A 13617-nucleotide genomic window follows, 5' to 3' on the forward strand; every position below is an offset into this window, starting at 1 on the left:
AAGGCAAAGGCCCCATCCGTCCGTGGTGCGTCGTCCGATTCCTGGCGACCCCTAGGTTTCCTTCGGCTATGCCGATTAGGGCCTAATGCCGATGCTATGCCCTACTAGTATGCAGCAGCATGCACGGAGCAGGTGGTTAGCGGGCAGGGCCACCGGCCACCGGCTCCCCGTGCCGTGCCGGGCCACGCAGGTCAACACAAACACAGACACGTCACGTCGTCACCCACCCACCCTTTACTTACCTTACCTACGAGTCTACGACGAAGACTCGACTCGGCAAATTTCTCCCCAAACTTTTTTTCTCATGTACTCACTCCCGGTACCCGCAAAATCGAGAGCTACTCAGCCTGTTCGGCTGGGGCTAAAATGATCGTATACAATCGTGAATTATTACTGTAGCTAATTTGGTATGGAAAAAAATACTATTTTAACTGTAAATTTATAATTGTTTACGATCAAGCGAAAAGGTTGACTGCCGGTGCCGGTCTCGTCAAACGCCGGTTTTGTACGTAGGATACGAGGCTTTTAAACGGGGGCTACGGCTACGGGCCCACGGCCCTGCCGCATTCATCTCGCCGAACCACCGCGCGCCGGTTCACGCTGTAAAGACGCGAGAGATAAAGAAGAGACACGATCGGTGGCGGTACGCCGGTACGGGAACGTGTTTATGTGGCTCCGCTCAACTGCTCGAGGTGGAACGCCGCGACTGCGATCTGACGCTGCCGGTGTCAACCGCCAGCGGCCGTAAAAGCCGTGTGACTTGGGCAGCAAAGGACCGTCCGTCCACGCGTGTTCCGTGCGTGTGTCCGGACCCTGGTATCCCAGGACAGGAGGAAGGAGATGCGTAACCACAGCAGGCTGCCGTGTGGTGAGTCGTCAAGACGGGAAAGGGATGATGGAGCGAGGCAATCATCAACCGACAAGTCACCAGGTGGAGTTGGATCTTGGTATCCCGGAATCCAAGGAAGGCATGGGAAATATGGGATGACACCTGGCCTACATGTCGACTCTCATGATGCTTGACCACTTGACAGGCAATGCAATTTGCATTTCATAAACTAGGGTCCTGTTTAGATCCACTTCATTTTGCTAATTTTTTTAAAGATTCCTCGTCACATCGAATCTTTGGATGCATGCATGAAGCATTAAATATAAATAAAAAATAAAACTAATTACACAGTTTAGACAAAATCCACGAGACGAATCTTTTAAGCTTAATTAGACTATGATTTGACACTAATTGCCAAATAACAACGAAAAGCGCTACGGTGTCATTTTGCAAAAATTTTCGGATCTAAACTGGGCCTAGAATCAGCATCCGGACAGCAACAAGTGAAGCAACTGCTTCGATGGAGAAGCGCAGCATGTTTATTTTTTCAGGTGAATCTTACCGTGTCAAGGACCACTTTTTTTTTTATTGTCCAGGTAAGAACTCCGAAGATGCTGTGGCAGCTGTGAAAGGGCAACAGCAACAACAGACATTTGAGTTTCAGAAACAGATAGAGCCTCCTTACAGGCTACAGGCCCGCCTGCGCATGCCCAGTACATGAGCGTGGATGACGCCTGTTGCTCCAATGATAAGCGCGCGCAAAGAGTTCACCTGCGGTTTCTACCCTTCAGAAAAGCGATGTATTGTGGCATCGTTCTCAATTAGCTCATTTTGGATGGAAAAGCTCTCTTACGGAACTGAAGAACCAGAGCTCAAGCATTCGAATCCGGATCATCTATGAATCCTAAAAAAGGTACCGGTCAGTGGCGGATGCAGGATGGGAAAAAATGTGGCGGCTAAATAATAAAGATTTAGGGCTAGGGCTAAAGATTAATGATAATTTGAGGCTAAGTAACCGTGGTATAATGAAGAAATCAGCCTCACTGGCAGCCCCCTTTTGGATCCGCCCCTGGTACCGGTAGTACTATAATGTTCAGAATATGCCGTAGTACATAGCAGGTGAGTGCATATATCCGAAGAACTGACAATTACTTGGACGCCAACAATTCCTATCGCTTGACTCGATCCTGAAAAGCAGTGTGCAGTTTCATCGTCCCAGAACAATCTCCATCCCTGCAGTTTCCGCTGATGAGATCTTTACAGAGACAAGAAACTAGACATCGGCCACATCTGGCTTTAGAAGACATGAAGAGGCTCATCAGAACTAAGAAAACAAAACTATATCAAGTATAGTATCCATATGAAATTACTGTACCACATTACAGGATATCAACTTCAAATAATTTTTCTTCTAATCACAGAACATCGTTTTGGACAGGATCATTCTAAACATCACGTAGATATATACAGAGTCCAGCCTTGGAGTAAACTTGACAATTCCTTACTTTTTTTTAAAAAAAAAAAATGACAATTCCTTTACATTTTACTGTAGCACGCTACCGCTGACATTTTAAGGCAATAGCTACTACAAGATATCCTGCGTTAAGGATTTCGACAAATGCTAAGGGAGTAGATGTGAGATGTGGCGCTATGAGAGAAAGAAACAGGTAGGAGAGGAGAGGTTTATTGGATGATAAATAGACCTCACATGTTACCAAATTTTTTTTTTTGAGAATTATATAGTACAAAATAGACGCCCACAACGTACACTCACCCATATGAATACAAGTAAACCAGAGGTGAGGTTTTCTTTCTGTTGGACAGGTCTTTAAAAACCACAATACACTGTAGCTTCCTAATAACTACTTCTGGATCGTGGACTGGTTTGGAACACTTGAAAAAAATAATCTATTCCTACATTTTCTTTGAATTCAAACTGATTCAAGTTAAATCAACACAATTTTTTAATGAAATTTCTGCATTACTAACACAAACAGGCCCATTATTTCGTATTGGTATGTTCATGCAAACTGGAGTGCAAACCTCTCCCTCGGCAGAAACATGCTGCAGGATCAGTCTCAATAGGCAAATCTATATTTCAACTAAGGTTTTGTATCCCAAGGAGGCAAGATCATAGTCTCGATTAAAGCTAAATCAAAGATATTACAGAAAATATCAGCAATGGGTCACAATCTCAACAAATTATATTAAAACTGTCAACCAAGAATTAAACGAGTCAAATTAGTCCATCTCAATCACGAAGAACTGAATGAATTGAGACAGATAGAAAAAGAACAGAAATAACCATGCAACATTGCTCATTGCTGAAGCAAGGTACTCAATTCATAATAGAACATCGAGATAGGGTAGCAAAACTTTGGTTCAGCAGCAAACCAACCAGCATAACATCCAACACTGACATACTAAGTATCATAGTCTCCTACAAGGTTAAAATTCGGACATCATGACTGGTTTCCTCTGCCCTGATGATAACGATATGTCACAGCACGTTTCCTCTGCCCTGATGGTAACGATATGTCACAGCACTTAGTCAAACAGGCTAAAGCCCATGTCCTGCAAATAAATGTTCAACAGCAGTAAGTGGCCGAGCTCAGTTTAATAGATCAGTGTTATTACGACTGGTGCCTAAAATAAGACTAAACCATGATGGCATTTGTAGTTAAATCACAAACTAACATGAAATAAGGTACTTGGTCATGAGAAAACATGAACGATGCTGTGTGAGCTTACATCATCACTCTCTTCCTTCTCTTCCACCTTCTCTTCCTTCTGCTCAGCTACAGGAGCAGCACCACCAGAAGTAGGGGCAGCTGCTGCAGCAGCAACACCACCACCACCACAAGGGACAGAAGCAAACTTCTCGCTACCGGCAGCAATGAGCTCAGTGATGTCCTTGCCACTCACTTGGGACAGCAGGTGTTCCATCTTACCAGTGTCAATCTCAGCACCAACTGCAACAATAAGAAATTTGATTAATTATACACAGAAAGCATCATATCATAAGAGCATATTTGTATTGCAGTGATCAATTCAACACAGAAAAAAATATAATCAAACACTTGAGTAAATGATCAACCTTATCAGCATTCTACAATCAAGCATCTGCCAAACTAGATGTCTTCTTTTGACAGAAAGAAGATAAATTAATTAAGAATAATAAAAGATTGTAACAGGTATTCAGTTAAATGTAGAACCTGACTCCAGAATAGTTTTCAGATCCTCCACAGAGGGGTCATTGTTGCCAGCGAGGACAGCAAGCAGATAGGCAGCAACAAACTTCATCCTGCTCAAGCCAAAAGTAGTGTTACAATTAGTCCATATTTTTAGCACCATGAATGAAAGTAACTAAATTAAGACTAATAGTGAATTAACATGAGTACATTCAGCAAACTCAATGACATGATTATACAAATTAACCTACAAATCAAATTGAAACCACATAGCAAATCTATAAGAAAAGGAAATCTACGTGTAATTGCAAAACAATGAAGTTAAGTGTTTCAAAGTAAGGGGTGATACACCACTAGGAAATATCCATCGGATCTCCATAATCCGGATACATGAATCGATATAAACCGAGACACATCTACTATAGAGAGCGTTAAGTGGCGCAACAAATCTTAACCATGGTTTCGCCTGCTTGTAAAACCAGGCTAATAATTCGATAACACAAGCCAAAAATAACTAGTCCTAATTGTCAACATTCGATCAGAGTACAGAGCACAAATTAAACATCTCATCCAGACCCGAACCTCCACAACCAAAAAGCATCGCAAAACTCCTCTCTTTCGCCTAAAAAAAAAATCTAATCTACAGCGTCAATATAACACTTGAAACCATGCATTTTGCACCAAATATACCAGCACTAACAAACCCCAACACCAACAATCAGATCGCTCGCTGCAATGATCCCGAACAAGGACACGTAAACAGGAACCAGTATACGTAAAAACAGGAGAGGATTGAGACGAAGTACCTTGATCGTGGAAGGAACGAGCCAAGAAGTAGCGGCGCGGCGGCGGCGGAGGGTTTCTGCGAGCAAGGGCTAGTGAGGTTTGAGGAGCCGCTATTTATACTGCACCTCGCAGAAACCCTTACGCGCAGACCCAACAAGGCCCATTAGCCATAGGCCCAGCTTCTCCCAGACTGCCCCGCCGCCAAGGGCCCACGCGCAGGCACACACGCGAGTAACCCGAGTCGCCGACTTGTTCGGTCCTTCCTCCTGTCTTCTCTCTTCTCCCGTTTCTCTTCTCCCCCACATTTCCAAAACCCTGGCGGCTGCGGCGGACGGCGGTGACCTGGGGCTGCGGGTGGCCGCGCCTGGCGTGTAGGGTGGGCATTCGAGCACCGAGCGCTCAGCGTAGGGTGTTCGGCGGTCTGCCACTCCGCCGATTGGAGTAGAGCCAGTGAGCCACTGCAGATTGGAGCCTCCGCGGCCGGCTGGGCGCTGGGCGGCACCGAGAGGCCAAGGCGACGGGCGATTGCCGATTGGAGCAGAGCCAGTGAGGCAGTGAGCTACCACTCCACCTATCCTGTCCACCAGCTCCAGTGAATTGAATTTGTAAGATATTAATTTGGTAAATCACTCAATCGGCTGGAGTCAATTTGTCAATGACTTCGAAGGAGTAGAGCTAAAACCTGTGAGAATTGCTTAGAGCAAGTTGAGTGTAAGTTTTTTTTTTATCATTTTTGTTGTTTCATATCCTCTCTATATTCCAGACGTTGTCACTTTGATATGTTGAACAGTTGGTACTTCTATGTTAAACAATTTCAAGTTATGCTCAATTCTATGAAATCGTGCTTAAATATGTGTTATATCTGCTGTGATTATACAATTACTACTATGGTATTATACATTGCCAAATATTAGATTTTAGGTTGTAAAAAATATTTGATGACCCTCTCCCCCCATTGCTGCAGGGTTTTCGGTGTTAACTGACTCACGTTGCTTGTTCACTGGGGGTGTGCGAGCTTAATCAACCACCATGGATGGTAAGGGCACACCTTCTCTCTTTCTGTTCCCATTTTGTTACTTACATGTAGGGAAGAAAATGGGACGGATATTTCCCGATATCTGTCTGTCCCGAAAGGGCTTAAAAGACTACATGGATAATCCGTATATGAATCTGGACATTTAATATCCGTACTGTTTCCTAATCCGAATAGTCAAAGTTAGATTTCTTATATGTATATGGAATAGTTATTAATATCTGCTGCATCCGATACTACGTATTTGGGATCTGCAATATCCGTTCGTATCCGATCCAGTTTCATCCCTATTTACATAAGTTATGTGGTGTCAATTTTGGGGGAGTAGTCAGATAGATTGGTAGCCGGTTACTAGTGTTGGGTTGGGAGTAAGATTTTTGTTAAATGGTTTGTTAGCTAGGTGCCAAGCCCTTGTGCTAAAGGTGATCTCAGGCAGGTTAATATAAGAACTGCTTGTGGAAATAGCACGTAATCTGGGAATGAAGTAGTAAAGTTTCATTGCAAAAGGAGTATAGAAGGGGCACACAATGCGCAATGTTGCGCTGCAACACATTGAGCAGAATAGGTTTCGTATTTATAAATGAATGAGATGTGGATGATAAAAAGCTCTTTTGCTGATTATGCAAGTAGTTGATTTATGCCATCAAAGAATATAAACAAGTAGGAAAACAATTTGAATCTTCAGTTTATAGTGAGTACCTCAGTTTTGCTGAATCCAACCGCAGTTTGCAGCCTTCAACTTTGTGGAATGATTATAGCTTCTGTATCATGCGGTCAATTTCTCATGACTATTTTTCTTACAGTTGATAAGCAAGATACAATGGAGGAGACCATCCTTGTTGGTGATGATCTCATGCGCGGGCCGCCATCCCCTGTCATACCGAAAGAGATCGCATCACATGTTCTTGAAGGTGTTGAGCTTTGTGATGGTATACTCAGGAACCTTTTCTTATGTGAGTAACTGGTTTTTGTGACATTGATATCATGTTTCTCTTATTCCGTGTGCATTTGTGAAGGAAGTGTTCTATAGAAAAAACATTATTTCTATTGTCCAGGCCTACAAATCAATGATATTGAGCCATTCTGCCAAGATGAAATTGTGTTATATCGACAATGTGCTGAGAAAAGGGTTAGTTATACTAAAACCATTTGGCCATGCCTGATCTTATTTGGTGTTTATTCAACAGTACAGCATTGTGTCTTATAACAGGACAAGGAAATAAGAGAGCGGATGCAAAATAGTGAATATAAATTGGGTTTTTCAATGCCCCTGGAACAAGCGAAGGAGAGAGCTACTCAACTCCAATCAGAAGTAACACTGTTAGAAAGGTAGTCCAGTACTGACGAGTTTCCCTTTAATCAATCATAGCATGATCATGTAATAAGCAGCTTGTGAAATGGTATTCCTATGATCCTATCTGCTATATGAACCTTCAAAGTTTTTTTTTCTCATAAAACATTTAGGAACTGTAGTGGAGTGATACACTTAACAAGGAATGTATTTGTATCAAGGTTTTTCCTCTCCATTGACACTAGTAACTAGGTAAGGAGGCATGAACATGTGCATTGGAATTTTAATTTCTTCACCATTAATCTGGATAATCCAAGTGTGTATACTGATCCAACAAGCTTTCAGAAGATTCACCAATACATATGGTAGTGTTTTTAAAATTTGATGTAACCTTCTATATCAATGGATGTCTAAACTCCCATACGAAATATTTGTCCTGTGGACGTGGTAGTCTAGTTTGTGATTTTGTCACATAATCCATTATTAAGCCATTTGATGCTTACATAGGGGCGTATCCAGTGCAGAGAGCTCCCGCTCTATGCAGGGTCTAGGGAAGGGTGTCAGTGGCAAGCCGTACCCTCGCCTGTGCAATGCGAGGAGACCGCGACTCGAACCTGGAACCTTCTGGTCACAGGCGGTAAGACTCTACCGCTTGCACCAGGCCCGCCCTTCATTTGATGCTTACATAGCAGACAACTATTTGCTTTCCTCGTTGCTTTGACAGTTATTGCACCTATTAGATTTAATTGCATTGTAGCAAGCTTCAATATAGGAATTGACTCTTTTATGAGCAAAAGCTTATGCAACACTACTGGGGTGAATTGCATATTTTTTGGAGAGTAATGGTAGTAAACATAATGGGATGCTGGCAACCATTTCTATCAAGTCTAATCCTCCAACATATTAGGAAGTTAAGTATGTTCTGTCTACCTTAAACATTAATGTTCTTTTTTTTTGTCTTAAACGCCCAGGAGAGCTGTGTGTCATTTCATTAAAAAGGAAATAGTAACAGAGTACGGAAAACATGACGCACACACTCCACATATCCACATGCACTAGAAAATAAGAACAATCACACCACGGATAGGAGAGAGATGACCACTAGAACCAGGGAGAAAGAAAAACTAGACTACTCCCAAGACCAAGTTCCTGAGATCCTAGGCCCAGGCTCTTAATGAGAAACAACAGATCATAGCTGCTCTAGATGCATGTTAGCTTGATTGTGCCAAATACATATTTTCTTATTTTTCCTATATCTATTTTTAGGATAAATTTTCTACTTGACCTCACAGAGCTCTATTGACTGTTGCCAAAGAATCATGAATCATGAAAAACAAAACACACAATGTAAACATCTTTGTACACTATGCTTCTGTGCTTTTAGATTAGATTCATAGCCCCCTACACCCCCTAAAATCCTATGTTTCACCAAATCCTGAGCGAATCTTTTGGCATTTGAGATAGCTGCACAGATCCTACTTAGCATACTGTTATTGTAGGAAGGAGCCCCTAGACCTTCATGTGTACACCAATTATTTGTTCTGACAAGTAGTGCTTATTCTGGTGTTCCACACACATACGAGTAACACCGGACATTCCAAAAGAATGCTCTAGTAAAACTAGCCCTGATGATATTTTACAGCTGTACCCTGTTGGTTTCATTTTTGTAAGGCATATTTTGGTCAAGCACAAGAATTAGGTGACAAACAAAGAGAATGTGAAGTGACATGTCTGGGATCCTTAGTGTTAAATCTCTTGGGACCACGTGATAGTAGATACGATGGTTAGTGTGGATGTTATTCATAAATGCTGAGAGGTCAAATAAAATTCTTAAATAAAAGAGGGCAAAAGTAATAAAAAATTCCCTAAATATGCATGTGGATCTGATTTAAAATAATATTACATAACTTTATTTTAAAATTGAAGGGCGGCCTGGTGCAAGCGGTAGAGTCTTACCGCCTGTGACCGGAAGGTCCCGGGTTCGAGTCGCGGTCTCCTCGCATTGCACAGGCGAGGGTAAGGCTTGCCACTGACACCCTTCCCCAGTCCCCGCACAGAGCGGGAGCTCTTGCACTGGGTACGCCCTTTTTTTTAACTTTATTTTAAAATTGGAGACATTTTATTTTGTTTAATGTTAGTTACAGTACAGTAAATGGAGGGAATCGTGAACCATATTGAATTTCCTATTGACTCATTCATGCAGCTTTATTCTGCTTGCATGTGGTCTTATATGCCTTTGTAGGCGCATGATTCTTGCTAGTGGACTTGAGGGTATGGAAGGATTTCGACAGAGATGGAGCTTGCACGGACAGCTTGAAGATACAAGGTAGTTGCTTTGATTCTGTACTAGTCACATACTAGCTTGTGTTAATTTCTGTTACTCTATAACAGTTGAAAGGATTTTTCTAGTAAATATGAGCTATGACGTAGTGGCCTAATGGTACTTATGTCTCTCTGATTTGGAATGACAATGATCAACATAAACCCAGTAGCTTCATAATTCAAATCCCGATAATGATCTAATTTACAAAATCAAGCATCTGAAATGATCATGCCAACTTTGGCCAAGCTTCAGTTATGTATTGTGCCCAGAAACGCTATGTGATCATTAACAGGAAAGCAAATTTAATTGATTATACACAGGTACGTATAGTTCCGCCCTCAAGTGACTTGATACATCTTTACAGTGGTACATAGTTTCTTATTCCTGTCATCACTGTCCATCTACATTGTTGTTTTACCTTCTTGATTAATCAATATTCCTTATTGAATTTCTGTTTTGGTTTTGCCAACATATTATCGATGTGGCATTTGCTCTGGAATAGTATACTAAAGAGTGCAGAACTACTGTCTGCAAGTTACTGAACAAAGCAATATATACTGTCACTAAAGTGCTTCAATGCTTGCTTCAAATGAAAGTATCTATTGTCTGAACAGTCTGTACTTGTATACTTCTAAATCTGTAATTTTGTTTTTTGCAGGAAAAGGCTAGAAGCACTGAACCATGGCATGGCAAAACGAGAGAACCAAAGTTCTACAGGGGAGAGGACAAAATCTCCAGCTGGGAAGAAGTGGTTCTTTTGGTAGGTTAGTATCATTGTTTCAGACTTGAGAAATATTGTTGCTTGAGGTGTGTTATCAGCAATGCCACAGTGCCACACACTTTTTAACTTCCACAGTACTCTGCCTCCAACTAGCCACTTAATTTGCTAACAAGTGATTTGCTTATACATACCTGCAAAATGTTAAAATCATGTATCTGGTGATGATACAGTTACATTCCACTTTGTGATTTATGACAGCCACTTGTCCTCCCCATTGTTCGAGTGCCTATTTTGATTATGGCTATTTCATAGCATCGACAGTTTGTGTTTTCTATATTAGTGGAGTAAGTTGGCAAACACACTCAACCTATGCAAATTGTGGATTTACAATACACGCTGTGTGCAATATGCAAACTCCAACGGTAGCCCAGCTGTGTGGTCCAGACCAGGGATGACTTGTTTGGAAAGTAACATCCGAAACGCCTAAACCTGAACCATGATACTATAGCAGCTCATAAAGCTAAAATTTCTTTGCAACATGTGCATCTAGGGTCGTGCCCTACACAACTACACCTCCCCCTAAAGATTGTACCGTACTCATGTGTTTTTCCATTTACACCTAGCTCTCTTTGGATGCAAAGTTTTTTTGGAGCATTGGAGAAAATTATGGTCTTGCAGAATACTTGGTTTTTAAAAGCTACGGACTGTTTGGATATAACAAATCTTGTAGTTTATGAAGCCATGGTTTTGTTAAAACTGTGTAGTTTTTGGAGTTTTTAGTAACTCTCACTCATGACCTCTTTTTCAAAACCCCACGGTTTTGTATATCTTTGGCTTAAAATATCACAATTTTCGAAAAGTACATCCAAGCAAGGCCATATTTGGATGTTGTGGTTTAGAGAAATTGTAGTATCAACTGTCAACAAACTTTGATTTTAGAACAAGATATGCGCCAAACCTTGGTTTAGAGAGATGCGGAGTTTCTGAAGTTTTAGCAGTATCATGGTTTTCAGAACTCGAAGCTGAATCGGTGCCGCGGTGCGTATTCCTTTGCCTTCGTAGCAGCCGGACAGTTAAATTCTCTTTGCAGATGCTGACCATGTATATTCTGTTTGTGGTAACGTGGAGAGGATGTCACTCCACATCATTATCAAGAACAAAACAAACAGCTAGATTTCATCAGTTCGTTTCATCTTCTGACTATCCCTCTCGCCTGTGTTCCCCGGCCTGACAAGCATGGAATCGTTTCATGTGATCCGGGTGAACAGTTGACTTCCCGAGACTTGATGATCCATGAAAAAGCCATGCTTGGTTCCAACGACACTGTTGCTAGTCAGAGACAATGGCGCATTGCACCCCTCACCCCCCGACTATAAAGGAGGCCTATTACACACCGTGCCACTCACATCAGCGTGTCCACCTTCACCTATCATCGTCGTCTCATCTCCGATCTCAGCCGGCACCCAAACTGAGGATGGCGTCCGTCCGGCGGTTCGCCGTGGCCCTGATCGCCTCCTTCCTCACCGCGGCAGTGGGAGCCCAGCCGATGGACCCTAAGAACCCCATCTCGTCGGACCCCAACGTGATCCCCGTATACCCCCCTACCTACGTGACCTGCTACAACGACACCCATGGGCAGCAAGGATCGGAGCCCAAGTGCAACGTCCTCGCGCTCCAGTGCCCTCGCGGCTGCCGGGACACCTGCTACGTCCACTGCCCGTCCTGCAAGCTCGTCTGCCGTACGCTAGCGTCCACACACACATACTCTACGCATTCGCTCTATCCTGCTCAAAGATTTTGATCAGTTCGTGATTTTGAGCAGTGTGTGAGCTGACCGGCACGGAGTGCTACGACCCGCGCTTCGTGGGCGGCGACGGCAACAAGTTCCTATTCCACGGCCGCCGGGACGCCGACTTCTGCCTGCTGTCGGACGCCAACCTGCACATCAACGCGCACTTCATCGGCAAGCGCAACAACGCGGGCGTGGCGCGTGACTTCACCTGGGTGCAGGCGCTGGGCATCCGCTTCGGCGGGCACCGGCTGTACCTCGGCGTCCGGAGGACGGAAACCTGGGACGACGCCGTGGACCGCCTGGCCATCACCTTCGACGGCGCGCCCGTCCCGCTGGACGCCGTGGCCGGCGCCAGCTGGAGCCCCCCCACGTCGGCGGCGCCCGCGCTGTCCATCTTCCGCACGGGCCCCGCCAACGGCGTGGTGGTGCGCCTGGACGGGGTGTTCCGGATCGTGGCCAACGCTGTGCCGGTCACCGAGGAGGACTCGAGGGTCCACGGGTACGGCCTGCGCCCCGAGGTCGACGGCAGCCTCGCGCACCTCAACGTGGCGTTCAAGTTCTACGCCCTCAGCGCCGACGTGCTGGGCCAGACGTACCGCCTGGACTACGTCAGCGCCGCCGGGGTGGACGCCGGCGCTAGGGTCCCCGTCATGGGCGGCGGCGCCAGGTACCAGGTGTCCGGCGGCATCTTCGCCACGGACTGCGAGGTCGGGCGCTTCGCTGGTGACGACGACAACGGGCTTGCCGGGCCCGCTGTCGGCATCATCGCGGAGCCCACCGACGCGCTCTGCGGCAGCGGCAAGGTCACCACTGGCCTGGTGTGCAAGAAGTGATGATGAGGCCGGTGAGCTCCAATCCAGCAGGGCCGGCCGCTGGTGTAGTGTTTTGTGCTTCATTCACGTGTCTAATTGCGTACGTACGTGCTGACATATATAGCTGCTGCAGCTGCGAAGTAGTAGTGGTCCTGTGCCCTTGATTAAGGCCCCGTTTAGATCCAAAACTTTTTGGGTTTTGGCTCACTATAGCATTTTGTTTGTATTTGGTAATTAGTGTCTAATTATAGACTAATTAGGTTTAAAAGTTTCGTCTCGCGATTTCTTGACCAACTATGTAATTAGTTTTTTTTTCGTCTACATTTAGTACTCTATACATGTGCCGCAAGATTCGATGTGACAGGTACTGCGCAAAATTTTTTGATTCTAAACAGGCCCTAATTCCTCCGCCGAAACTAATGTCGGAATGTCGGAAGTGTAGTGCTGCAGTGCCGGGCTAGGACAGGATCCGCACGGTTAAATTCCTGTGGATGATAATCCTGCTACTTTGGTTCTCGTGTTTCATCATTCGAATAAATAAAGTTCTCTGAAGCCTTGTTTGATTCCTCCTATAAAGTTTACTTCTTATTTCATCGAATATTGGAACACATATATGGAGTATTAAATATAGACTAAAAAATAACTAATTATACAGTTTATGATTAATTTGTTAGATGAATCTTTTAAGCCTAATTAGTCCATGATTTGACAATGTGGTGCTACAGTAACACATGTGCTAATGATAAATTAATTAGGTTTAATAAATTCGTCTCGCGGATTACTGATAAATGTAATTTGTTTTTTATCAGTATCTAAACACCCCAACGTGACACTCAAAA

The 13617-nt window shown here is 43.9% G+C and overlaps 3 protein-coding genes across 3 annotated transcripts; 2 read left to right on the plus strand and 1 right to left on the minus strand.

Annotated features, from left to right (window-relative positions):
* Positions 1-3099: 3099 nt before the first annotated feature.
* Positions 3100-4930, minus strand: LOC136496488 (large ribosomal subunit protein P2A-like). Its single transcript, XM_066492189.1, has 4 exons — positions 4827-4930; positions 4045-4133; positions 3581-3801; positions 3100-3403 (listed from the first exon to the last, which is right to left on the minus strand). The coding sequence occupies exons 2-4, from the start codon at positions 4130-4132 to the stop codon at positions 3377-3379; spliced, it is 336 nt and encodes a 111-aa protein (XP_066348286.1). The 5' UTR covers position 4133; positions 4827-4930; the 3' UTR covers positions 3100-3376.
* Positions 4931-5835: 905 nt separating this feature from the next.
* Positions 5836-10217, plus strand: LOC136495755 (uncharacterized). Its single transcript, XM_066491596.1, has 6 exons — positions 5836-5842; positions 6643-6792; positions 6895-6968; positions 7050-7168; positions 9373-9456; positions 10112-10217. Exons 1-6 carry the CDS (start codon positions 5836-5838, stop codon positions 10215-10217), a joined length of 540 nt encoding a protein of 179 aa, XP_066347693.1.
* On the plus strand, positions 6948-12913 carry LOC136496487 (uncharacterized). The gene is made up of 7 exons (XM_066492188.1): positions 6948-6968; positions 7050-7168; positions 7638-7767; positions 9373-9456; positions 10112-10217; positions 11173-11913; positions 11997-12913. Exons 6-7 carry the CDS (start codon positions 11517-11519, stop codon positions 12797-12799), a joined length of 1200 nt encoding a protein of 399 aa, XP_066348285.1. The 5' UTR covers positions 6948-6968; positions 7050-7168; positions 7638-7767; positions 9373-9456; positions 10112-10217; positions 11173-11516; the 3' UTR covers positions 12800-12913.
* Positions 12914-13617: the final 704 nt, after the last annotated feature.

Source organism: Miscanthus floridulus, chromosome 12, assembly GCF_019320115.1.
Source record: "Miscanthus floridulus cultivar M001 chromosome 12, ASM1932011v1, whole genome shotgun sequence".
Lineage (NCBI taxonomy): Eukaryota > Viridiplantae > Streptophyta > Magnoliopsida > Poales > Poaceae > Miscanthus > Miscanthus floridulus.